Source organism: Camelina sativa, chromosome 2 (assembly GCF_030686135.1).
Source record: "Camelina sativa cultivar CO46 ecotype springtype chromosome 2, ASM3068613v1".
Classification (NCBI taxonomy): Eukaryota; Viridiplantae; Streptophyta; class Magnoliopsida; order Brassicales; family Brassicaceae; genus Camelina; species Camelina sativa.
In genome coordinates, this window is record NC_141881.1 from 19,223,299 (window position 1) to 19,249,162 (window position 25,864).

Genomic DNA, 25,864 nt, shown 5'->3' on the forward strand with positions numbered 1-25,864 from the left:
TATATATTTTAATAATTAAAATAATTATGAGAATGGTTCATATATATTTGAAAATTGAAATATTTTGTTAGATGTTTGATTTTTTAAATTAATTAAAAAGGAATATTTTTTAATAATTAAATGGTACTTATATGTAAATATCCACAAAAAAGAGAGCAATAAATTCATTAGTGTCTCGAGCTTTCTAACCACAATACATCAGCATTTTCTTGAGAATGCTTCTCTATTAATATATAGGAGATAGACTTGGTCTGCAGCGGTCTGCTGTCCGCCCTATTTTTGGGCATACTAAAATGCTGACGGATTTGGCCGCCCTGACCGTAGTCACCATTCATACCCTTAATAATATTTTGAGGTTTTTCGAATATTTTTTCTCGGAGGTCGTCTGTAAATATAGAGATTAAAAGCTAAATGAAAAAAAAGAAAAGAAAAAGAAACCGATTGGAAAAAAAAAGGCCACTGTGTCATTTTGAAAAACCCTAATCGCTCCTTCTTCGTTCTCCTCTGTTTTCTCGGATTCAAATTCAAAATTCGTATATGTCCATGGAGTAAACTCGACATTGAACTACCTACACACAGAGTCGAGTGCTTCGGCCATATCGTTGGAATCGGAATCGGGCGCTTCCTCTGCGCTTCCTCTTTCTCCTTTTCTCCGAGAAAACACCCAAGCTATTGTCTTCACTTCGCCGCCGGCAGACCTAGAATCATAAAATGGTGTCGCCGAAAGAGTTAGTGAGCATAGTACACTCTTCGCTACTCGGAACGTCCCGGCCAACTCCAACGCAGCGTATCGAACTCACTCATGCCATTCGCAACTCATTTCCCTCTATTCAGAATCTCCTATTATTCTCGGTACTTGCTCAATTTCATAGTGCACTCGATGCGTCTCTTTCAATTTTCTGGGTACAGTAACGAATATTTTTTCTCTTTCTAATCTCTGGTAGCCTCCGAAGCCGTCGGACAGAGCGCAAGTTCAGTCCCGAGAAATTAGACTCCCGGATTCGCTGCCTATATCTTTGGATGACCAAGATGTTGCTATTGTAAGTGTTTCTTTCGAATTTGGGAGACGAGTGTTTGTTTCTGAGATATTCTTGGTCTAGTGGATGTTAAGATTTCAAGATTCTGATATGAACATAGCGGAGTGTATTCTGTCTTGATGATTTGTTAAATCTACCAGTGGACTTACAAATAACCTTTTGGCTTCTGTTTAACTTTCATCATCTTAAGTTTAGCTCCTATGGCTGCTATTGACTCTTTGTTCATTATCTTATATCGTTACTGATTGTAGAGCTTGAAACTGAGTGATGAGCTTCACCTAAATGAGATAGATTCTGTTCGTCTGCTTGTGTCTGCAAATCAGGAGGTTCGATTCCCTTCACTTTGCTTCTACTCTCATCTCTTAGCTTTTAAAGCTCTGGAGTTATTTTCTGCGATATTTTCTTATATTTTTGTCCTATGTTTTTAGTGGGGCTTAGTGGGACGGGACCCACTTGAGATTCAACGGCTTGCTACTGGACTATGGTATACAGGGAGAAGAGATCTTACATCAACGTTATACACACTCCTGAGGGTAGCTTACTCTCTCGTTTTATTTCTGGCTTTTATTTTATCTTCTTCTAGTGTTCGTAGCGTTAATGCGTTATCACACATTACCATTTTTCTGGTTGAACAGGCAGTTGTTCTGGACCAGGGGCTTGAACCTGATCTTATAGCTGACATTCAGGGACTCTTAGAAGAACTGATCAAAACTGGGCTCAGACAACGGTTGATTACTCTTATAAAGGTACTAACCACTAAGGTTCTTTTGAGATACATCCTCAATTGGTTTCAAACTCAAGACTTCAGTATATATGTAACTAAAATAACTTCCCACTTTGCTGCATGAATTTATTTTTAAGAACTTATCTTATTGACAACCGTTCTCATTACTGCAAAGACTAATTCTCTTTTTCGTTGAATATCCATGAGCATATCTGTATAGCTACAAACATTTCAATCTACATTTCATTTGTTTCTCATGATCTTAGAGGTAAACAACCTTTCTCCAATTAGTAATTGAATATTCATTTTTCAAATGTGTAACTATAACTTATAGTCACATTGAACCGTTGTGCTAACATACGGTATTGAGACCATTACAAATTTTGTCCGCATCAAGAAAATGGTTGTTTGCTGTTTTTGGCAGCTCTATTATGTCATTGTTGTTACTTTTTAAAATTGTCAACTACACGAGCTTCATAGTTCAAGACACTTTGGTATCTTGTATTTCCTATATAATATTCATCTTTGAGATTCGTTTTCTATATTGTCTCTTAATTCAAAGACAGTTGCCATTACCTTTAGTGTACCATTTGTCATTTACTTCTCACTTTGCATTAACATCAACACTCTGATGTACCTTGACTTCGGATTAAAGTGTTCACATCAAACGAGTCAAGAAAATTTAAAGATTTACTTTTGCAACTTCAAAAAATCAGTGATTGTCCCCCATCCATGTCCATTGTCTTCATAGCTGAACATTTGTAGCAAAAGCATGCTCTAATCTAGTGAAAAATATTAGATGTAAAATTTCTTTTAGATGATCTTTATGACTTGTCATGATACAAATTCGTTATTGTTAGGAACTCAATCGGGAGGAACCTTCTGGATTGGGTGGGCCCTTATGTGAGCGATACCTTATTGACTCAAGAGGTGCTCTTGTTGAACGAAGAGCTGTTGTTCATAGGGAAAGACTGATTCTGGGACATTGCCTTGTTCTTTCAATTTTGGTTGATAGACCTGGTAAGCCTGTTTATTGCTTATAAAGCTTTTGTGCGAAGATTAACAATGCTTCTTGTTATAGAGTGTTTCAGTTGTTGGATACAGTGCTTTCGTTAATGGTTTGATTTTTTTCATGAAAAAGACAGCATAAGTTCCATTGTCCACCATAGTACGTGAAATTATTGATATGTGGTTTACACATTTGCTAGGACACTTCTAATGCCAGACTAGTCAGATCATTTGGTCAATGTGCTGTGAAATATATTATGTTTATTATATATATATATCGTTTTATGTGTGTGTAATTATGCATTGAACATTTTTGACTGAAGTTGAGTATCATATGTGAGTATGGTGTTTGGTATACATCCTCCATTATTCTGATCTCATTTATGAGATTTTTTAAAAGATACTACTTTTTAATAATTAATAAGTTGTTTATTAATAGGATTAAAACACTCTTGTTGTATTATATCTTATGTTATTGCTCTAGGAGATTTCTGTTTCATATTCATTTTTCTAACAAGTTGTTTATTGCAGGTTCGAAAGATGTAAAGGACATATTCTATGTTTTAAAAGACAATGCAGCTCAATTAACTGAAGGAAATGACACCATAAGTTCTCAGGTTCATGCTAGTACTGTTCATGACATAGTGGCTTTTTAAGCTTTCTTCATTCCCTGCTTAATGTGTTAATTTCTGATAAATGGTTGTTATCTTTGTTGCAGATTACTTTTAGTCTTCTGTTTTCTCTCATCATCACCTTCGTATCAGATGCAATCAGCGGACTATCTGATAAGTCATCTATGATATCTCAAGATGCTTCGTTTAGGACAGACTTTCAGGATATTGTAAGACGAGTTGATACATTTTTCTTTCGCTTCTTATCACTGTCACTGACACTCGAAAACACACTTCTGCCTTTCTTACGTCCTGATCACCTTTCAGGTCATGGCTTCTGGCAGTGACCTCACTGCTGATGGGTTCATTGGTGGCATAAGGCTTGCCTGGGCTGTACATTTAATGCTGATATATGATGGAATATCTGGAATGGATACAATTCCCACGGCTTCAACAACAGATATGAGGCACATATGCTCCTGCCTGGAGTCCATCTTCTCAAAAAATGTGTTTCAGTTTTTGCTAGATAATGTTCTTCGAACTGCAGCCTACCAGGTACTTTCATATAAACGTTATCCCAAGTTTCTGTGTGCTCAGTTAATGTCCATCTAATTCGGGGTGCCTATCTGGATTCACTGTTCACTTGATATTACTTGACGAGCTAGTGGAAGAATTTTTAGGCTACTGGAAGAGTTACCTTGATTTCCCAGCTAGTGATGACATGTTTAGCTCCTTAAACTTTTCTTGAAGTTTGAGTCAAAATTATCTCTACCTTGGCTAATAGAATTTTGTATTGATTGAGCTATTATGCATGAAACATGGATCAGAAAAAGAGCTATTTTGTAAAGGTGCATATGGTGTTTATACTCTTTCTTCCTGAAAACTGTAGTGTATATTGTCTGTTTCACTATAATTAATTTATGTGTAGGCTTGTATGGATGCCATTTTATTCCTTCATGTATACAGTCTTTCCTTGATTAGTCATTCCCAAATGTGAGAGTGTTCCCATTTCTTTATGCTGATTGTTCTGCTTCTAATCCCATTATATATTTATTAATTATATATTTATTAATGATTTCATTATTGAGTATATGATTTTACTTTATTAGTATTCGGTGGGTTCCTATTTGGATGCTGTATTCATTCTTGTTAGTCTCTAGGATGTTGCTAAGTCAGATATCAATTTTAAGTCTCTTTCAGGTTTTTTATTATGATCTTTGATTTTCCTGACTCAACCCTTCCCTCTTGTATTGGTCTATCAATGGTTGACAAGTTGTTACTTGCAACATGCAGAATGATGAGGAGGACATGATCTACATATATAATGCTTATCTGCACAAGTTAGCCTCTTGTTTTTTATCTCACCCAATCGCAAGAGATAAGGTTTGTTAAAAAATTCACACTAAAGAAATTCTACTTAGCATTTGTGTATTGATTATACGTTGGTGATCAAAGTTTGACCGCTGCAAGTTTATCATGTAAAGCTTGTAATTTTTTTCCGTACTTCATCGTCTGATATGATGAAGAATTGGTAATATCTGCTTTTCATTCAGAGGGAGAAACTTTTTGATCTATCATCTGGATCGCTATGGGATATGAGTTTCATAAAAACTTCATCAATGGCTGAACTTTAAATCCTTGCTACTTTTCTGATGTTTTGATAGTCTAATAAGTTGAGTAGATGAGCCAAGATGAGATATACAATAGCTTATCCATATGTTTATCTCCTGAGTCACCTGCCATCATTATTTTTCAGGTGAAGGAATCAAAGGACATGGCTATGAGTGTTTTAAATTCTTACCGAACTTGTGATTCACTTGATGGTAGTATGCAAACAGAAGAGGCTGAGAAGCCACTGCCCTTCATTTCTCTTATGGAGTTTGTTAGCAAAATTTATCAGGTTGAGAACGACTACCAAATCGAGCAGTTATTTCTTTATCTTGTTTTTTTTTTTTGTTATTTTACACAAAATGTTTGAAAATAAGTTTGCTTGGTATTTTGAATTTGAGTTCTGTTGATATGTTTTTTGGTGACTTATTTCTTTTTCATAGCACATGTGAGCATTCAGAAACCATGCCGGTCATATCTCGTTTTACATGCCATATAGACCTGTTTTTGTTTTTGTCTTTTGATCTTTACAACCTTTTACAGAAAGAACCTGAACTACTCTCTGGGAATGATGTCTTGTGGACATTTGTGAATTTTGCTGGAGAGGACCACACGAATTTTAAAACTCTTGTGGCTTTCTTGGAAATGCTGTGTACCTTGGTATGAGAAGTCTTTACATTGGTATTTTGGTGGGACCTCATTCACTTGGTTACTGATTGAGTATCCTTGCTGTCATCTTTATTTAATTTCAGGCTTCCACTCAGGAAGGTGCGTCTAGAGTTTATGAGTTGCTCCAGGGTACATCATTTCGCAGTATAGGATGGCCCACTTTGTTTGATTGTATAAGAATTTACGATGATAAGTTCAAGCAGTCTCTTCAAACTTCTGGAGCCATGATGCCAGAGTTCCTGGAGGGCGATGCAAAAGCTCTGGTTGCATATCTGAATGTACTTCAGAAGGTTATAACTATATTCCAAATATATTCTGTTTCAACTTTCATTCCACGTGTAATATTCTTATACGGTGCTTTTTTATCTATGAAAATTTCAGCTTGTATTCCTAGGAATTGGGGTTAACTGCGTATTGTTTCTAGTCTGTGAGTTCCTAGGAGGGGAATGTGTTGTTTAAATGTCCTTGCAAATGATTCCTTGTCTGTGAAACTGATCTTTGAACTTTAGACATTTTTTCTATGCTCATTAAATCTATTTTTCATATTTCGTAGGTTGTTGAGAATGGTAGTCCCGCTGAGAGGAAAAACTGGTTTCCTGATATTGAACCATTTTTTAAGCTTCTTGGTTACGAAAACATCCCTCCATATCTAAAGGTCAGTGGCGTACTACTGCAGATTCTTCTCCTTATACTGTGGACTCACAAATGATAGGTGGAATGCATCTGGTATCGCTATCTGTATAACTTGTGTTCATGGTAACTTTATTTTTCTGTAGGGTGCTCTTAGAAAGACCATTGCTGCTTTTGTTTATGTCTTTCCTGAAATGAGGGACACTATCTGGGCTTTTCTTGAGCAGTATGATCTACCTGTTGTTGTGGGATCACCAGTTGGAAAGAGTGACCAACCTTCTCAGGTAAGTGCTTCAAGGGGATAGTTAGTAGATATTTAACTCTACTTCTTTAGTTAATATTTCTATTATTATTGAGAATTTATTATAATTTTATGTTTCTGCATTTATTTTCTAAACATTTTGTACTTATGCGTTAAAGAGGGGCTGTCATGTTGCAAAGATATCATTGTTTCGCTATGTAAAGTTGGTGTTAGTAACACAAAAAAAAAGGAGTATTTGTCTTTCCTGCAACAACTTCATGTGATGAAAGTTTCCTTTGTCAATTATTTCGCTAAGACTCTCATAACGCATTGTGCTATGTTCAGGATAGCTGAAACTTGTAATATCACGTGTTTTTTGATGCTGGTTTTGCTTTTCCAGGTGGAGAGTATCTTTAGCGATCTTTAAACCTAATGCCAAAATCCGTTTATATGCAGGTCTATGATATGCAGTTTGAGTTGAATGAAGTGGAAGCAAGGAGAGAACAATATCCGTCAACAATATCCTTCCTTAATCTTATAAACGCTCTGATTGCTGGAGAGAAAGATATGACTGATCGTGGGCGTAGGTAGTAGCTTTAGATTGTTGTATATCTCCATGACGCATTAGTCTTTGTAATTTCTTGGTCTAATGTTTATATGTATACTTTTGTAGATTTATTGGCATCTTCAGGTTTGTGTATGATCATGTATTCACCCCTTTTCCTCAGAGGGCATATTCAGATCCTTGTGAGAAGTGGCAATTGGTTGTGGCATGCCTTCAACATTTTCACATGTAAACTCCTGCTTCTGTTTTCAATAATCTGCTCTGTCTTGCGAGTTTTAGCAGAAATGATGACATGTTTCTACTTGTTTAACTTCCCTTAGTGTTACTACCTTTTGTAAATTCCATCACTTTTTATTTAGGGCTCTAATAATGTTGAAGACTGGATTAACATTTTTCTGTATTTCACTTCAGGATCTTAAGCATGTATGACATTCAGGAGGAGGATCTTGATGGATTTACTGAGCATCCACAGTTTTTGGTGTCGGTTGAAACATCATCACTGCAAATGCAGCTACCAATTATAGAATTACTTAAAGTACTAACTTAACTTTTTGATTTATTTTTCTTGATCCACAGGCAATCCTCATCTCAAATAGGCATGCAGTATACAGTATATAATTTGTTCCACGTTTTTGTTTGTTTGTCAGGATTTCATGAGTGGGAAAGCTCTTTATAGGAACCTCATGGGTATTCTTCAAGTTGGAGTCAATTCCATCATCAGCGAGCGAGTGAGTAAAACTTATGGGAAGATCTTAGAAAAGGCTGTACAACTATCTTTAGAAATCTTACTGCTCGTATTCGAGAAGGATTTGCTTGTTTCCGATGTTTGGCGTCCGCTGTACCAGGTATTTGGCTGTTCTTAGGTATATCTGAGCTTTCTTTTTTATATCGCCAAGTCGTTCAAACTCCTTAATATGTGGTAGAGATTGTTATATGTGAGAATGCAGTTATATAAGTTTTTTTTCCTTAGAAAAAGTATTGGTCTACATGAATGCGCTGTCAGAGCTTTCTAGGACCGTAGGTTTGCATTACTCAGTTTAGGTATTTACCAATCTATACGTCCAACCCCATACAAGAACGTGTATTATAGTAAATTCACAACATTATCGTCAAAAATTTAAGTAATCCTTTGTCTCATATCAGAATCACATTCTATTTTTGTTATCCACAATGAATGTAAGTATCTTGTAGTGCACCATTCGATTTAGGTAACTAACTTCATGTCAAAGATGAAGTATAGAAAGCGTAGGAAAATTTCTCTATTGTTGTCAATCATAAGCTACTAGACTAATAGCAACTAAATAGTATTCTTCCCTCCAACCTTAAGTTAATTTATTTTGACCAATATTGGGTTGTGTGGTGTAAAATGTGAAACTGGACTCTATTGTTAATTTGGCTATTGCGTGGAAACTTTTGGTATTAGTGATAGTTTGAACAACAAGTTTTTCTATAAAGCACAATCAGCATGCCTTCCCTGATTTTGTGTTAAGGCACAAGATGGTCAATAATGTTAACTTTTGTTATTGCTGCAGCCTTTGGATATAATTCTCTCACAAGATCATAATCAAATTATTGCCTTGTTGGAGTATGTCAGATATGATTCTCTTCCTCAGATTCAGCGATCTTCAGTCAAAATCATGAACATTTTAAGGTGGTAACAAATTTCGTTTGAGACATCTCTGTAGTTTGTTTAACCAAATGTAACTTATTTTCTCAGATAGCATTAGTAAATACCATTATAAACTGCTTTCAGCTGTTTGATCGCTTTCCTTCGCTTTGTATAATTAGTGTAACCTTATGTTTTGATATAATTTACATGGGTTTTAATTAATGATACGCTTGATAACAGTTCTCGCTTGGTTGGACTTGTTCCAATGCTGATCAAAATTGATGCTGCGAATTCCTTGATCGAGGATTATGCGGCCTGCCTTGAGGTACGACTTGAAGAGGGTGAAGTTGTAGAGAACAGTTGTGACGATCTGGGGGTCCTTATTATGCAGGTTAGTTTCATTATTTGACTGTTTAGCTTAATAGAATATCAAACTATGTGCACTATGGCTTGGGTTTTATATGCTGTCTTTCATCATGATTGATTCTTCCGTACCTCTAATATCATCTCAATGGTATGACTTTTTCACATTTGTAGCTTCTGGTTGATAATATCAACCGGCCTGCACCAAGTATCACACATTTGCTTCTTAAGTTTGACCTTGATGCCCCCGTGGAAGGGACAGTTTTGCAGCCTAAGTTTCACTACAGGTTTGATTGAAATTTGTATGCAGAATCTTATGTAGAACTTTCAACCTATAATCTCATTTTTGCTTTGCAATCTGCAGTTGTTTGAAGGTCATTCTTGAAATGCTGGAGAAACTTCCAAACCCTGATATAAACTTCTTACTCTTTGAGTTTGGCTTTCAGGTGGGACATGCTGATACCGGATGTTTTTTAAAGCAAGTGAAATTCTGTTTGTTCTATTGTCTTACAGTAACTTTTTCCTTTTGCAGCTTTTGTGCGAGTTGAATTTGGATCCATTAACTAGTGGTCCAACCATGGATCTCTTGAGCAGCAAAAAATATCAGTTTTTTGTTCAGGTACGCCAGATATTGCCTCTCCTTATACGAAAACAATGCCATTTTTTTACTTATTGGCTGCCTCATTCAAGTCACAAATAACACTTTTTTATTTACTCGTCCTTACTTTACTTTCTTATTATACTTTGACATTGCAGCATCTTGATACGATCGGTGTTGCTACTCTTCCAAAAAGAAGTGGCAGCCAGGCGCTCCGTATCAGTTCCCTTCATCAGGTACATATTCGCTACTTCTGTGTCAAGTCTATCCGACTCTGATTAGTTTCATGACAGAATCTAAGTGGGTTTACTCTCTGCTATCTAATATGTGTTCCTTAAACTGATCAAGTGACATGATCAATAATTTATCACAATGCTACATAGTCTTTTTTCCTATTGATTCCATAACTTATTTTCTCAATCTCTACCTTTCCTAGAGGGCATGGCTATTAAAGCTCCTAGCTATTGCATTGCATACTGGTTCTGGAAGCAGTTCAGCTCACCTAGAGGCATGTCAGAGCATACTTTCTCATCTTTTTGGGCGGGAGGTAACTGAAGCAGCGAATGAACTTTTTTCGTCCGGTACATATCCTCAGGATGGTCTTGATTACGCTGGAACTAGTTCAATCAGTAAAAGTAAGGTGAGTTTAGAAACACCTCTGTTCAATGTTCTACTATCCTTTGTGGCATATCCTAGGTTTATCCCTATTCGTGCCTATGTTCTGCACAATTGATTTCTAGTTAGTATGTTTATTGCTGCCTGTGTAGCATTGGTCTAAGGTGTCTACCATTCTATTTTTGAAACCATCCATGCATGATACAAATAACTGTACTGACCCCACTCTTTCTAAAGTCAGAAGTATGTTGCCTTGCAAGGTGATGTGCACCGCCTCTTAACAGTTTAATATCCTTGACCACTAAAAAATTAAGATGTCTCCTTTTTTCATGCTACATCATTTTATTTCACTATAAATCTGACTGTTACAATTTTCATCATTACTTGCCTAGTTTAAAGTCGTTTCATGTGTGATGCTGTCTTACTTTTGTTTCTTTTTTGGGTTGAGTTCAGGCATTGGCTTTGATTGAAATTCTTCAGTTTAGATCTCCTGATGCTTCAATGCAGCTTCCTCAAATTGTGTCAAGCCGAAAGTATGACTCACTGGTAAGGCTTGGGGAATATGGAGGTTTGTTTCCGTTAAATTTATTGCTCTAAATATGGAGTTTAAAATTTCAGGTGGAGGACATACTTGGGAACCGTGATACCTCTGTTAGTGGCAGTATCTACTATTATTCTGAGCGTGGTGATCGGCTAATTGATTTATCTTCTTTCAGCAACAAACTCTGGCAGGTTTGTTCTTGTGATAATGGACACCAAATCTTCTCTCTAACAAACATTAATGTTTCTCCTGTAATTAAAATATTTATACTAATTCTATTGTTTGCTTAGAAACTACATTCTGGATTTCCCCTAGTGGATTGTTTTCCAAATGTTGCTGAGCTTAGTGAAGTTAAAGAGACAATCCAACAGCTGTTGAAATGGGGCTGGAAGTATAACCGAAACCTTGAGGAGCAAGCTGCCCAACTTCATATGTTAGCTGGCTGGTCTCAGATTGTTGAGGTTGATTGCTTTCTTAAAAAAAATCAGATCAGCTTTAGTATCATGAGCGTGCGACACTCCTTTATGATATCAAGTATTTATCGTTTGTGTTGTGTTTCATATATTCTTTGTTTTAGGTGGCTGCTTGCAGAAGAATATCTTCTCTTGATAATCGGCCTGACATTTTGTACCGGTGAGTACCTTTTGTACCAGATTTTAGTTGCTTGAGAAGCTTTTTGAACAATGCATGACTTGTTCTTCTCTGGTCGTTGGCAGGATACTTGATGCCTCTCTTAGTGCTTCCGCGTCTCCAGATTGTTCATTAAAAATGGCGTTCGTACTTACTCAGGTGCATTTTAGCTGTTAAGTAACTTTCATTGTAAAATGTGTTGTCTATGTACTAACTTTAGGTTTTAATAGGTTGCCCTTACCTGCATTGCCAAACTTCGTGATGATAGATTTTCATTTCAAGGGGCCTTGAGTTCTGACACCGTGACATGTCTAGATGTTATGATGGTCAAACATTTATCCACTGGTGCTTGCCACTCAGTTCTATTTAAACTTGTTATGGCAATTCTAAGGCATGAGTCATCAGAATCCTTGAGAAGGCGGTACGGTTCGAAGTTCCATTAGTTGTATTTGTACTTTCGTATAATACAGCATAAAGTTATATTCTGCCCAGCTTAATTAATTTCTACTTTTCTCGGCTGCTAACACATTTCCTTTCTTCATCAGCCAATATGCATTGCTTTTGAGCTATTTCCAGTACTGCCAGCATATGATTGCTCTGGATGTGCCAACATCAGTTGTGCAATTCTTGTTGCTTAATGAGCAAGATGGTGAAGATTTGGATATCCAGAAGGCATGTGTCTGCTGATTAACCTGAGGCTTATTTTCTTCAGACGATAAATTTTAATTATTTTTTTTTTTGGTCTTTCAGATTGACAAGGAGCAGGCTGATCTTGCTCGTGCCAACTTTTTAATAATAAAGAAAGAAGCTCAGGGCATCTTGGATCTGGTAATTGTTGCTTCTGTATTGATATGAGCTATATTTATTTGAACTGTTTCACATTGCTAATACTAATTCCAGGTAATCAAGGATGCAAGTCAAGGCAGTGAATTTGGGAAAACAATATCACTCTATGTGCTGGAAGCTCTTGTTTGCATCGATCACGAGAGATTTTTTCTTAGTCAGCTTCAGAGCAGAGGTTTCATACGGTCTTGCCTTGGTAGCATTAGTAATATCTCCTACCAGGTAATTTTCCTCTGAATTTCTAGTGTGGTCATTGCTATGAGTATATCTCATTGCTATGCATTTCCTTGACGCAACTTGTTGTAATTAGTGGTAATAAATTAATTTGGGCTTGACTGATAAACTAGCAGAAGTGGATTAAATTGTGTTTGAGTCAATAATGCCCTTTCAGTGCATAGGACTTCACAAATGCAAATCCGAGTGCACAGTATATTTATAGCAAGTTGGTCAAAATAGAATCACAAACCTGCTAAATCTTCTTAACGAGTGGCATAATGTGTCCAATTAGCTGTTGGTTTGACTTTTTAATCCATATGAAAAGACTAGGCACCGTATGTAACTCGTGTGTGTTTTATGCCCCATTACATAGTAGGTATTGGGGATAATAATCTTCTTATGTTGCTAGTTTACATACTTAAGAAACCTGATTTACATGTGGGTATTATAGTAGGTTGGTATTGGAAATTATAATCTTCATATGCTGCTAGTTTACATACTTAAGAAACCTGATTTACATGTGGGTATTCGTATTTAGAGGACTGACATTCATGCATGTGTATTTATCATATAATTGTTCCCAGGATGGAACACATTTGCTGGAGTCACAACAGCGAGCATGTACCTTAGAATCAGAACTTGCATTGCTACTTAGAATTAGTCACAAGTACGGAAAGTCTGGAGGCCAGGTACTGTTCTCCATGGGTGCGCTGGAACACATCTCTTCTTGTAGAGCTATCAGCTTTAAGGTAATATATTATCTGTAGTTGTCAGGTTTTCTTTATGTGGCCTCAATATTTTCTCTGCTTTTAATCCCAAAAGTGCCTTCCAGGGAAATATGAGACGGGTGGATATGAAACTTCAGAGTGATGTAGGATATGATGTGCAAAAGCAACGAACTATAATCACTGCTGTCCTAAGATTGGTGTTTGCTCTAACCTCATTGGTTGAGACCTCTGAATTTTTTGAGGTCAGCTGCGTTTCTTTGGATGACCTTTTCTTTATGATCTTTTGGGTTGCTAATTTAACACTCTATTCCATATTGATTTGCCTGGTTTAGTAAGCATGAGTTGCCATTTAAACAGTATCTTCCAGATCGTTTAGGGACATTTTTAGACTTTGCAGTTCCTATATTTGACTTGTGATTTATTTGAGTTGTGTGAGAGTAATACAGATATTCTAGAATTGAATGACAGACACATATAGTTCACTTTGTTTGAAATTTGAAATTAGTATATTATTGCGCTTTTTCTCTTTCACTAAAACTAATCTGTTGTTTGCGTCTCTTAGAAACTTGAATGATGTCACTGATTTTCTTTGTTACTTTTTTCATCTTTGAGGCCTCTAACAAGTAGAAGTAGGAAATAAGGGAGTGTCTTCAAACATTCCAACTTATACAAGTATAATCACTGGATGACATTTGTAATATTTCTGCAAGACATAACAATCAAATACTGAGATGCAGAAACATTTGTAAATTTTAGGACAACTAGTATTATTCTTATTATTTTTTCTGGGTGTCTGATCTTTATGATCTAGAATTGTTTTTCACCATTCTTTTCCTATTCAATTAATTAGTGCAAGTCATTGTTGTTGATTTTTCTGGGTAACTGATTTTCTTTCTTCGTTTTTCACCTGGGCGTTTGATAGGGGAGGAATAAAATTGTTCGTGAAGTCATTGAGTTTATCAAAGGACATCAATTTCTTTTTGACCAACTTCTTCGCGAAGACTTCACTCAAGCAGATGATTTATTGATGGAGCAAATTATTCTTGCAGTAGGAATATTGAGCAAGGTAATTCTTTGGCGAGCTATAACTTCTTAATTTTTTTGCTTCTCTTTTGGTAATTGCGTCCTCAAGAGGGCTCATGAAATCCCCCAAGCTATAGATGCGTTTTCTGGAAAGTGAGTTTGCTTGTTTTGTAGGTCTGGCCTTTTGAAGAGAACGATGGATATGGGTTTGTTCAAGGGCTTTTTGATATGATGAGCAAGCTTTTCATCGTCTCCCCCATTAAGTCGATATCATCGCAGGTAGGACAAGTAGTTCGGGGTACATGGATGAGTATATATAGTTTCTCATATGTTATTGGCAGATTGTCATCTAATCCTTGAATTCTTATATTCGTGGGGTTTCTCTTTTTTTGTTTCTCATCTGATGGACAGAAGGGATCAGAGCTCAAATTGTCTCAATTGCGGTTCAGCTTGACTTCTTACTTATATTTTCTGGTGACCAAAAATTCTCTGAGGTTACAGGTAATCTTGTAGCCATTTCCCTCAGTTTCTCCTGTCCACGTTTTCACTGTTCAGTTGTTTGAATGAACTACAAGTAAATACTAATGTCCTTTGTCCACACGCCCACTCCTCCCCCCAGGTTTCAGATGATTCTTTTGATAGTTCCACTAAACTACGCCAACCGACGTTGCTGTTGCTTGCATCTCTTCTTTCACATGTGACTGACTCCCTCGAGAGAGCAGCAGAGAAAAAGTCATTACTTCTTCATAAGGTATATTATCCTAATTCGTACTGTTTACATGTTTCAGACTCTTCTTTCCTATTTTTTTTTTATATATATTCGAAATTGCATGTATAATTGGCAGATTAGAGACATAAACGAGCTCTCTAGACAAGATGTAGATGCGATCATCACGATGTGTGATTGCCAAGAATATGTCACACCGTCCGACAACATACACAAAAGGTTAGTGTATATGCCAAAACAGAAGTGGTTGCCAGCTTTCTTGCTATCAAAGATTAGTAAGACGCTTGACCACTGTTTTTATTTGTTTGTGGCGTGTTACTTACCTCAGGAGATACATAGCTATGGTTGAAATGTGCCAAATTGTGGGTAACAGGGACCAGTTAATCACCTTGTTACTTCAACTTGCCGAGCATGTACTAAATATTATCCTGATCCATCTCCAAGATAGGTAATACAACTTTATCTTTAACAATTGATATCAAGGGAATAAATTTACAGTGTGTATACGGTCTGCTCTAGTGTTTTTATGCTGAACACTTGACATCTGACATCTGCAGATCCGTTAGTTCAAATGAAAGGGGATCATATGGTTCAAAATCCCATCTACAACCAGATGTTACAGTTCTCTGTGGCAAATTGTCGCCTACCATAGAGAGGCTTGCATTACTAAATGAGGTAGCCTAATCGATCTACTATAATTTTTCAATTATGTGTGCTGAAAGTGAAAAATGGTGGTGACCCAACTTCTCTCTATCGCAGGGAAAAGTAGGACATAACCTGAAGGTGTTCCAGAGACTGGCAACGACTGTTAAAGAAATGGCCATCCAAAACTGTATATGATAAGCTTGTCAAGAAATGTATTCTGGTGGTTGAACAATTTTTGTGTGTGAAATGTCCAAATCTAAAATGTAGTGTGGGTTATATTGTATAACTGGTCTTAGCCTCTTAGGTACTTCAGTCACAAAATAGTATGGTGTTATCCACATGAATTCAGATAAATTTACGTGTTTGCCCTATTTAAAGTCGCAAGACACATGAAAGGGATAATTGGTCAGAAAAATTTTAAGAACTTTTTTCTTTTTGTCCCCAAAATTGAAAAGTTGGGAAACTAACATTTTTTGGTGTATGATTACTACTTGAGCCATGTCCAAAACGAACTATCGGGGTGGTTTTCTTTTTTTGTTTTTGTTTTTGTTTTTGTTTTTGTTTTCTACCCTTTTTGAAATTGGATTTTTGAAAGGTTACTTCACCAATTGATCCATTTTGGGAACAATTTTCAAATCATGTATTGAAAATTGATTTTTTGGCTAATGATTCCCATTAACATACATAATTACTGTAAGCTAAGATGAAATCCAAAATCCATCTTATTGGAAGAGTACAATGTACACAACAGTGATCTATCGAATTGCCAATTAAATTTGGCCTGAAACATAGGGTTCCCACAATGTGAACATTGTACTTTCACCTCCAATTCATATCCAACATGCAATATAACTCTTTCATTGTCCAGTCGTAAAATTTTGATAAATTATATATCAAATCAAATGTTTGATGAATTTTGATAACTTCACCGGCCATCATTGGCTACTGTCCTATATATAATAATAGAAGAATGATTAATGTACACGTGGAAATAAAGTTAGATACATGCAAACAAATAAAATGAGTGTAATAAAAGAGATGGGACTAGACATTAGACATGAAAATCTTTGGACGAACGGCCGGACTGCTCATTTAGTCATGCCTTACATTTTTGTTTTGGCTTTATTAGTTGTGTAATTTTTCCCACATAAGGCGTGTGTTATCAATTCAACACGAATCCTTGGGGTAACTTTACAATCATTCTCGCATAAAACGTGTCATCAGATATTTTTTTATAGAGTTCGATACATTTTTACTTTTACCGATTAATTATATTACTAACTACATAAGATGATAATCCGTGCATGCTTTGTCGAATATGTAATTAAAAGCGAGCACTATTCCTTATCAAAATTTTCATCATCCAAATTAAACTATGATATTCTAGTAGATGAAGTCTTGATATATCTTTTAGACTCTTGAAGTCTCAATAAATCAATCGTACCATTCTTCAGCTACATTGTCTATCCTTCATCTTCTTTTTTTTTTTAATGTAAGCAAAAAGTGTGAGACATGGATATCGAACTCATGACTTCAATGAAATTACCTAAACCAATAACCAACTGAGCTACGTTGTTTTATTAAAAAAAATTTTGTTCTTCTTTCACTATGGATTTCGCTATAAAAAAGTAGTATTTCTACATTGTCTACAGGTAGGAAGATTTTTTTAATTTGTGTAGATGAGCTGGACGAAAGAGCCTAGCAATACAAAGATGAGGATATATGATTTGGGGTTTGGATACTTGAATTATGTGATTGTATCAAGTTTCTATCCATTTCAGTAGCATAGGTGGGCTATATATTATTTTATCTATCATATCTATTAGTCTAATTAATTAATTTTGTTTTTATATATTTAAACCTGGATATATATCAAGAAGCGAAAATTATACAAAATTTTCTTTATTCCCATTAATAATTAAAAAAAAGGTTATTAATGTATATTTTATTTGAGATTCTTGCCTATTTTAAATTAGGTGCATACAAATAAATCCTACAATCAACTTAGCATTAAATAAACTGAAGATTGTATTTACCACCTCTTGAAAATGTTATTAGAGTATCAACTAATTCTGAAAATGACAGCATATATCATAGTCACAAATAATTTATTTATTTTCTCTTTTCTTTGACAATACAATACAGTCTCTTTCAACAATTTTGAGATATTAGACATACTTTAAGCTAAAAAATAAAACTCAGAAGAAGTGTGTATGTAACTATTGTAACATATATGTATTGTGAAAAGACAGAGGAATGGGAGTTATCAATGTGTGTGTGACAAGTGATAGCAGAAAAGCATGACCAAAAACTATTCAACAGTACATTAAAAAGAGTTCTCTGGAAGAAAAATCTAATCTTTTCCCCTGACATTATTTTCTAAACATATGAATTGACAGAAAAAGAATCAATATATAAGTTTATATGTTTTAATTTTTTTTTTTACCCGCATATTTTATATTCATGTATGTGAACGCATAACATGAGTGTGCTGATTATACAAGTTAACATTTTCCAAAAATAATGAGGAATATTGTTGGAAAAACAAGAACTAATACAAAGTGTATATTTAATGCATGAGTGAATAAACCCACCAAAATCAAATTTATATGAGAGGTCTTCTTCGTTTGCACGTCTCTTTCTCGTCCATTTAAATTTGCATCTGCCTCATAATTCTCTTTTTCCATTGCTTTTATGAATGATTTATGTTGAAACTCTCGGGCCAAATTGGGGAAAAATGAGCTTTTGTCTCCCTAATATAGTACTTTTATTTTCTTTAAACTCTATAAAAGGAAGGAACAAATAAAGTACACATCCACTTTTACCACCCTGGTTTTACGTAGATTTTATTCCCTCGATCCGTGCATATAGGAGGAGGAGATTAAAACCAACCTATACATCCAATAACGGTAGCAATAATTACGAACCCACAACGTAACAAGCTTTTTAAACAATTATGAGAAATGTATAAAACAATAATTAGGTAGTTGAAGAGACAAGACCAGAAAGAAACTCACGAAAAGCAGGCTTTTGTGTTTGTGTCGTGGACATGTAAATACTAATAAATCAAGGGAAAGAACAGAAGCTGTTGTCGTTGAACCCACTTCTGTCTACAAACTTCTCTCTTTCTTCTCCTCCCCCTTCCTAAATAAAGCAATACATCGTTATCTATTAATGCTCAATAATTGACAATTCTTTTCTATCTTTGAATAATTCTCCTTAATCTATTATTATCTGAAAATAATAACCACTTTTATAGAAGAAATAAAAACCTGAAGCTGTGCATGTGTGTTTACTAAAGAATTATCCAATAGTGAAGGGAAGATAGGAGTAGTTGTTGACATTGTATTGGTTAAAGACGTTCCTACGTCTGGGGATCCCATCTGTTCATCAAGAAGATATTTAATTGAGATCAAAATCGATAACCGGCTTTTCGGGATACATGAAACTGGTTTATTGTTAACCGGACTAAGAGATGGTATGTAGATGAAGTACCTCGGATGTAAGTATGAGGCCATCAAGGTCGGAACCAAAGTCATAGACCACCGGACTAGTAGAAGCTAGCTTCATCGACAGAAACTAATGATACAAAACAACAATATTCATTATATATTTTATATTAATTAACCTAAAATGGTATAAATATATTTTAAAAATGCACCTCAACTTGATTCTGCAAGGTCTGAACATAATTTATAATCTCATCCAACATGAGGGCCTTCCCTGTTACCTAATCGTTTTCAAGTCACATTTGATTAAAAATATTTTCTTGACATATTATAAAATTTAAATCAATTCCTAAATAAAAATAGCTTGTCTCTAGCTAACCTTATCACAGCCCGGAACAAGCTTTTGCAGAGTCCTCATCCGCTCACTTATCTTTTCTCTTCTCACCTTTATATGTACATTAAGCAAGTATTAATTAAAATGTCTTTTACTAAAACATCATTAATGAAGAAATTAAAAGTTAGAGAAAATAACTAAAATACCCTCTCAGCAAGGCTGTGGCTATCAGTAGCTTGGCCTCTTCTAGCTCGAACGTGAATGTAATCTTTAGGAGGCTCTTCTTTGCTTCCTCTCTTCTCTTTGACTTCACTTCTCTGTATTTTTCTTTTTTTTCCCTCTACTCCTTCCTAATCCACAAAACACCCCAACAATTATTAAAGTTTTTGTCTATTAATTACAACCCTGTCATAGTGTCATACATGATCAGTACATTACAAGTTAATTTAACTCACCTTAGAGTTAGAATCGTTTTTGATCTTCCTCCGACGGACTTTACCATTAGTGGTGGTGGTCGATGGCCCATTGTTCAGCTGGTCGCAAGAAGACGAGCCGGTGGTTGCGGTTTTGGTTGTGTTGGCCTGTTTCTTAAAACTATCGCTTTCGGTTTTGTCAACATTATACTCATCAAGAAAAGGGTACACGGAAGTGTCTTCGATTGTAGAAACGTTTGGTAGTGAATGGAGAATATTTTGATCGATTATACCAGTGATATCAACGGAGGAGTTAGGTGTAGGGAAGAGAAGAGGATCAAGAAGGGAATGAGGGTAGTTTTGGAAATAAGAGAAAGTTGCCATTTTAAGAGTGGAAGCTTCTGATTTCTTTATCTTTGTCGATATAGAGAGTGTTTTTGTGTGTGTGTGTGTGTGTGTGTGAGTGAGATGAAGGACTTGAAATGGTTTATATAAGCAATTGTTTTTGTATTCACTATTCAAAGAGACAAGGAGAAACAGAAGAAAGATTATTTTGGGGACCATTTAATTTGTACGTACATATATTGAAAACACCCTTTATTTGACAAGAAGATTTTATATTTTTGGACAAATTATTTGTGAAGAGATTATCACCACATTTTGGCGGGTAATTTCTCTTATGATACTATATATAAAATACCAAGATTGTTTATTGAAGTAATTGCATTGAGTAACCATATGGAAGAGTAAAAATTAAAATTTAAGCAGATAATGATGATTTTACAAAAATTAGGTGACTAGATGATCATCTTTCATCATTAATTCTTAGACAAGTTCTTATTTTTTCCAATGCAAATTCACGGAATACTTGTCTATTTGTTTTTTCGTTTTTTAAGGTAATGAATCCTTGTCTTTTTTTTATCCAACTTTATTACTCTCTCCATATTATTTTATAGTGTTTTAGGAAAGGTTGGTTCAAATTAAGTGATATTAATTTTAAGTAAGTTTTAGTTTTGGAGGTAATTTGTATTCTTCAGAGTTTTATGTTCTTGGTTAAATTGAAAAGATAAGAAAACTTATAATTTATAAGGCTGATAGCCTTTTCTTTGGTGAATTTAGGACTTATTAAAAGGGTCGGCTCGAGAGATACCATCGATATATGGTCTGATCCCTGGGTTTCGGCCCAATCCCCAAGACCAGCATTATCAAACGGATCTGCTCCAGAATCTAATCTTTCTTTAAGTTACTTTATTGATCCTTCCACACGCACTTGGCGTCGGGATTGACTCTTCGAGCATTTCAATCCTATGGATGTTCCTTTGGTTCAGGCTATTCCTTTGAGTAGTTATTCGCAAGCGGATTCTTTGGGGTGGCACTTTACAAAGTCTGGAAAATATACGGTTAAATCAGGGTACGACACAGCGCGCTTGGGTGTTCCCAGCACCTTTAAAGCTACTGGGTCAGGGCCAGATATCACCGCTCTCCTAGCGGGGGTTTGGCAAGTGCGGTGCCCACCTAAGTTGAAACATTTCATGTGGCAAGCTCTTACTGGTTGTATTTCGGTTTTGGCGAACCTGAAATGGCGTGGTGTTGCTTGTGATATTGTTTGTTCGCGGTGCGGAGCGGAGGAAGAAACTATTAATCATGTTCTTTTTCTCTGTCCGCCCGCAGGTCAGGCATGAGCCTTGGCCCATGTACCGGTGGGTCCGCAGAACTTCCCGACAGAGTCGGTTTATGCTAATGTGGATCATTTCCTAGGGAGGAATAACCCGGGCAACCCGGTGGATTTTTTTCCTTGGCTCATGTGGTACATTTGAAAAGCACGGAATGCTAAGGTTTTTGAGAACCGGGAGGAACATCCGGATGAGGTGGTGAGGTTGGCCGAAGGAGAGGCGTCCTCTTGGTTTCAAGCTCAGACGGAGGATGGGGGTTTGGAGGGTCCATCCGCTAGTTCCCCTTCCTCTCGGACACCTCGGGGGAGTTCTGTCTCTCTTCCTTTGGATTTTTCGGGGTATCGATACTTTGTTGACGGCTCCTGGAAGGAGTCCGATGTGTTTTCAGGTGCAGGATGGTGTTGTACTTCTGTACAGCGAGAGTCCCCTCTACTCGGAGCTACCAATTACAGGCGCAGTCTTTCCCCGCTACACGCTGAAGTTGAAGCTTTTATGTAGGCCATGCGATGTATGATTGGACATGATTTCCGGGAGGTGACGTTTCTTACGGACTGTTCCGACTTGGTGAAGATGGTGTCTTCTTCTCACGAATGGCCGACCTTCGCACCGTATCTAGACGACATAAAAAGATAGACAGGGAGGAGTTCTCTTCTTTTTCTTTGGTTTATGTTTTTCGTAATGCTAATGTTAGGGCGGACTCTTTAGCACGCCAATCGCGTGAAAGTTCGCACCATATTTTATTTGTAAACGATTTTCCACCAAATTGGCTCGTTTGAGCTAATTTTCTTGTTGACAAAAAAAAATAAATTATAATTTATATACTGAAGGACACCTTAAAAGGTTAATTAAAAATAATAATAATAACAAGATACAAGTACAGTAGAACCTTTATAAATTAATATTCGCTATAAATTAATAAATTCTTTTGGTCCCAAGTTAGGCCGCTGTAAAAAATGACACATTTCGATAAAATAATAAAATAATATTTTTTTTGGAAATCCAGTGTAAAAATATAGTCTCATCAATATCATAAATTAATAATCAAATAAACTAATATATATATATATATATAAGGAAATCTAGTAAAATATATAATTATATTGTTGTTTGCTTATTATTGAATTTGCATTCTTGTTTGAGTTCATCTCTAATCTTTCTGACTGTATCAAAACTTCTGGTGTTATCTTTTAAATCACATCCAAAAATTGTAGAGAGTTATATACGTGATAATTGCTTCTTTACGTGTATTTGGCTCCAAATGTACTGCAATATATTCTTGAATTTCATCATCACTATGAAAGATAGTACCAGCGATTTCTTCTAAAATATAAACTTCTACATGTATCATTTTCACCTGAATAGTCTAGTAAATTATTGACATCTATCCTATTACAATAGCCAAGATTATTAATCAAATCATCAAGTTCATGAACGTCAATTTCATAAATTAATATTTAATTAATTAATAATTATTAATTTATCGATAAATAAAACTTCTACTCCCTCTGGTTTTTTTAGTTGTCATTCTAAAGTAAAAATTTTGTTGTCGTTTTAGGTTTTCAATGCATATATTTTGTAAAAATACTAACTTTATCCCAACTATTTTAATGTTTTGACCAATGAAAAAATTAGAAAATGTATTAAAGAAAGGGTATAACAAAACATTGATCTATTTTCTTAATTTATGTGCAAAGCTCTAAAACGACAAGTAAAAAAAATTGGAGAGAATATAAATTGATAAAATTTCATGGTCCCGACCTTATTAATTTATAGAGGTTTTTACTAAACCATGTTGTAAAATTTAGTCAAATTAAACAAATGATGATCAATCATTTAGTTGGACTTTTTTTAAAAAAATTCTGATACTAAGAATTATAAGCTCATAACGTGAAAAGAATAAATGAATAAAAGTACCAATTAAAAAGTTAATCAACAAAACCCATTAAATGTAAGAAAGAACGACCACGTGGTTGAACTTGATGAACATGTTTACTAAACCAATTTTGATGCATTTGTGTTGACCAGCCAAAAGTAAGCATTCAAGACTTGTGTGGCCCTAAAAGAACTATATTTAGAAGTAACCTAATGCAAAGGCTTGTTGTACCTCATAAGAGGGTCGGGCCTGTAACACATATACATCAAAAAGTTCATGTACAACAACAAGAAGGCAATTATATCAATCATATACTTTTGATCTTTATATTACCTTGTGAGATTCCAAAACGTACCGCCACAGCTATAGTCCAAAATATTACAGAACTAAGATCTATATGCACAGTTTAACTAATCGGACATAAAGACTAGATTTTAGATACTGTACTATTAAGATTTAAAAATGTAATGCCGCGTGATGTTTCTCATCAAATAATATGTGTGTGGATACCATAATACATATTTGTCTATTTATGTAAGAAAAAATAAAATAAATGTTTTTGTCCGTTTCCCACTTTGGATCGACATAGGAAATTTCCCCTTTCATAAAAGACAAAAGAAAAGATAAAAATAAAAAATCTTTAAATAAGGTGTGCAGTCCAATCCCATGATACCGTTGGGTATACAAAGAAGACAAATAATCATAAATACCCTTTTTGTTCGATATAATCGGGGTACTCTTATAGAAAAATAAAAATCGGACACTTTCACGATAAAGAAAAATACGTATAGTTAACCTCACAAATTTATGGGCAACAATGTCCTTAATTAAGTAGTACTATTATTTTTTATATTTTCTTCTAATTGTTGCCATGACACATAATTTCTAATAATATAATCAGAGCCGTGCCTTAGGTATATAAAAAAAGGCATTTGCCTTAGGCCATCCAAAATTTACATAAATAATAGGCTAATTTTTTCTTAAATTAGGCTGAACATGCATTTTTATGTAATATTATAGGACTTATTTTGGAAACAAGACTCATATCATTTACATTTATGGAAATTTTGTTTATTTTTCCTTTGCATTAGCTACTAAATTTTGCAATTTATTTTGAAAATGAACAATATTTCCTTTTTTATACTAAAATAAGATAAAATTTCTCTCAAAGTTGGAATGTGAGAAGCTACATTTTTATTATTTGCCTTAGGTCTCTATTGACCTTGGCACGGCACTGAATATAATGCGAATCTACAATTATCAACTATAACAAAAATACATTCTTTCAAAGAGTATTGTATTCGTCAATAATGTTGCAAAATATATACAAACTAATTTGTAGTGTAGTTCATTTTTCTACCAAATGCATCTAAATATATATATACGCATGGTTGTATGGGGTTTATGGAGTTTATATATTATGATGTGCACTATGCATGGTTGTATTGTATTTGACATGTTTTTCACGTCAAAGGTCCGCAAGAGGCTTGTAAATTAATAAATATGTTAGACATCATGATGATTCATGCATGTTAATCTCATCCGGATGAGGAAATTAAACATTTATTGGCATCATACTTTCTTCACCAATATCTCTCTCTTTCTGCCTTTTTTTGTTGGAATGAATGTAAAATTTGTTCAACCAAAAAAAACTTGTTTACATTATGTGCATCCTTTAACTAATATGCTGAAAACAAAAGGCAAAATAATTGAAATTCAGAGGAAGTATAGCTTTTGAACTTGAGCCAAACCACAAAACAACCCATCCTGATGCTTCTTCGAACCATGCTTTTGAAGGGAGATTAATTTGTTCCTCACCGTTTGATCAATGTCTTTAATGAGGTTCGTCGGAGACCTTGCGAGCTCACCATGTCTTCTTCTGTTGTGTTCACGCCATATGGCATTATATATCGTGGCCTGGAACACATAATTCATTATGAGTTGAAGCGTATTAGATAGAGTTAGGCTAGTGAGAATGCTAAAGAGTTCACTAAAGTCCGAGGTGTAGTTATTTTGTAGAAGTCCCCCGACCAGCTTCTTTTTCTAATCAAGTACTTTGCACAAAACCTTTATTCTTTATCCAACGCATTTAATTAGCGGCTCGCTGATCTATTATTTGTACTACTCTTTTGAATATTCAAGATTACATTTAATCATAAGAAAAGTACACGAGACTAGTTACGTAAGAACGATTTGAAAAAGAATTTGAAGTGTTATATATTTCCTCCATTAATTAAACATTTGTTACTTGAAATTTACTCGTTCGATTTTTTTTTTTTACTTTCACGTCTTGATGAAATGCTATTAAGAAGATAAAACTTTGTACAACAATTCGCATGTCTATATTCACTTCAGTCGAATCACTATGATCGAACTGTTTATGTTAAATAAAAAAGAAACCAACCAAGAGATAGACTAATAACGTACATTTCAATATATACGATAAATACATAGAGAGGTCTCTATCCGCATGATACGAGAGCTAACATTT

The 25,864-nt window shown here is 35.1% G+C and overlaps 3 protein-coding genes across 5 annotated transcripts; 2 read left to right on the forward strand and 1 right to left on the reverse strand.

The window, feature by feature from the left end:
• Positions 1-335: 335 nt before the first annotated feature.
• Positions 336-16,046, forward strand: LOC104725563 (nuclear pore complex protein NUP205). Of its 2 annotated transcripts, none has more exons than XM_010444246.3 (45): positions 336-852; positions 945-1,040; positions 1,289-1,363; positions 1,466-1,570; positions 1,673-1,783; positions 2,622-2,781; positions 3,301-3,386; positions 3,488-3,610; positions 3,708-3,935; positions 4,674-4,763; positions 5,137-5,280; positions 5,532-5,648; positions 5,741-5,947; positions 6,211-6,312; positions 6,434-6,571; positions 6,985-7,115; positions 7,202-7,321; positions 7,505-7,628; positions 7,741-7,938; positions 8,626-8,744; positions 8,943-9,093; positions 9,240-9,352; positions 9,430-9,511; positions 9,598-9,684; positions 9,822-9,899; positions 10,100-10,303; positions 10,732-10,824; positions 10,897-11,010; positions 11,110-11,280; positions 11,397-11,452; positions 11,536-11,608; positions 11,680-11,870; positions 11,995-12,121; positions 12,200-12,277; positions 12,350-12,514; positions 13,093-13,257; positions 13,341-13,478; positions 14,159-14,302; positions 14,434-14,538; positions 14,671-14,760; positions 14,879-15,010; positions 15,105-15,205; positions 15,315-15,434; positions 15,544-15,661; positions 15,746-16,046. In XM_010444246.3, the coding sequence occupies exons 1-45, from the start codon at positions 712-714 to the stop codon at positions 15,824-15,826; spliced, it is 5,592 nt and encodes a 1,863-aa protein (XP_010442548.2). In that variant the 5' UTR covers positions 336-711; the 3' UTR covers positions 15,827-16,046. The 2 variants fall into 2 exon arrangements, with proteins under 2 accessions (XP_010442548.2, XP_087341965.1); XM_087485839.1 differs by having other exon boundaries at positions 363-852; positions 14,674-14,760.
• A 2,095-nt stretch (positions 16,047-18,141) lies between these two features.
• Positions 18,142-20,413, reverse strand: LOC104725585 (transcription factor bHLH137-like). 2 transcript variants are annotated; one of them, XM_010444265.2, is made up of 8 exons: positions 19,870-20,311; positions 19,621-19,764; positions 19,460-19,525; positions 19,293-19,361; positions 19,127-19,210; positions 18,904-19,014; positions 18,649-18,775; positions 18,142-18,523 (listed from the first exon to the last, which is right to left on the reverse strand). In XM_010444265.2, exons 1-7 carry the CDS (start codon positions 20,209-20,211, stop codon positions 18,698-18,700), a joined length of 894 nt encoding a protein of 297 aa, XP_010442567.1. In that variant the 5' UTR covers positions 20,212-20,311; the 3' UTR covers positions 18,142-18,523; positions 18,649-18,697. The 2 variants fall into 2 exon arrangements, with proteins under 2 accessions (XP_010442567.1, XP_087341951.1); XM_087485825.1 differs by lacking the exon at positions 18,142-18,523 and having other exon boundaries at positions 18,529-18,775; positions 19,870-20,413.
• Positions 20,414-21,134: 721 nt separating this feature from the next.
• On the forward strand, positions 21,135-21,998 carry LOC147948861 (uncharacterized). The gene is made up of 2 exons (XM_087468936.1): positions 21,135-21,498; positions 21,649-21,998. The coding sequence occupies exons 1-2, from the start codon at positions 21,135-21,137 to the stop codon at positions 21,996-21,998; spliced, it is 714 nt and encodes a 237-aa protein (XP_087325062.1).
• The last annotated feature ends 3,866 nt before the right edge of the window (positions 21,999-25,864 follow it).

Excerpts from the sequence above, each read along its gene's own strand:
- LOC104725563 (XM_010444246.3), top strand. The coding sequence starts at position 712 with ATGGTGTCGCCGAAAGAGTTAGTGAGCATAGTACACTCTTCGCTACTC. Across the intron at positions 3,936-4,673 it reads TTCGAACTGCAGCCTACCAG|AATGATGAGGAGGACATGAT; the intron begins GTACTTTCATAT and ends TGCAACATGCAG. Across the intron at positions 12,515-13,092 it reads TTAGTAATATCTCCTACCAG|GATGGAACACATTTGCTGGA; the intron begins GTAATTTTCCTC and ends AATTGTTCCCAG.
- LOC104725585 (XM_087485825.1), bottom strand. The coding sequence starts at position 20,391 with ATGGTCCCCAAAATAATCTTTCTTCTGTTTCTCCTTGTCTCTTTGAAT. Across the intron at positions 19,765-19,869 it reads AAAACGATTCTAACTCTAAG|GAAGGAGTAGAGGGAAAAAA; the intron begins GTGAGTTAAATT and ends TTTGTGGATTAG. Across the intron at positions 19,211-19,292 it reads CCTTGCAGAATCAAGTTGAG|TTTCTGTCGATGAAGCTAGC; the intron begins GTGCATTTTTAA and ends TTGTATCATTAG.
- LOC147948861 (XM_087468936.1), top strand. The coding sequence starts at position 21,135 with ATGGATGTTCCTTTGGTTCAGGCTATTCCTTTGAGTAGTTATTCGCAA. Across the intron at positions 21,499-21,648 it reads TTTTCTCTGTCCGCCCGCAG|CACGGAATGCTAAGGTTTTT; the intron begins GTCAGGCATGAG and ends ACATTTGAAAAG.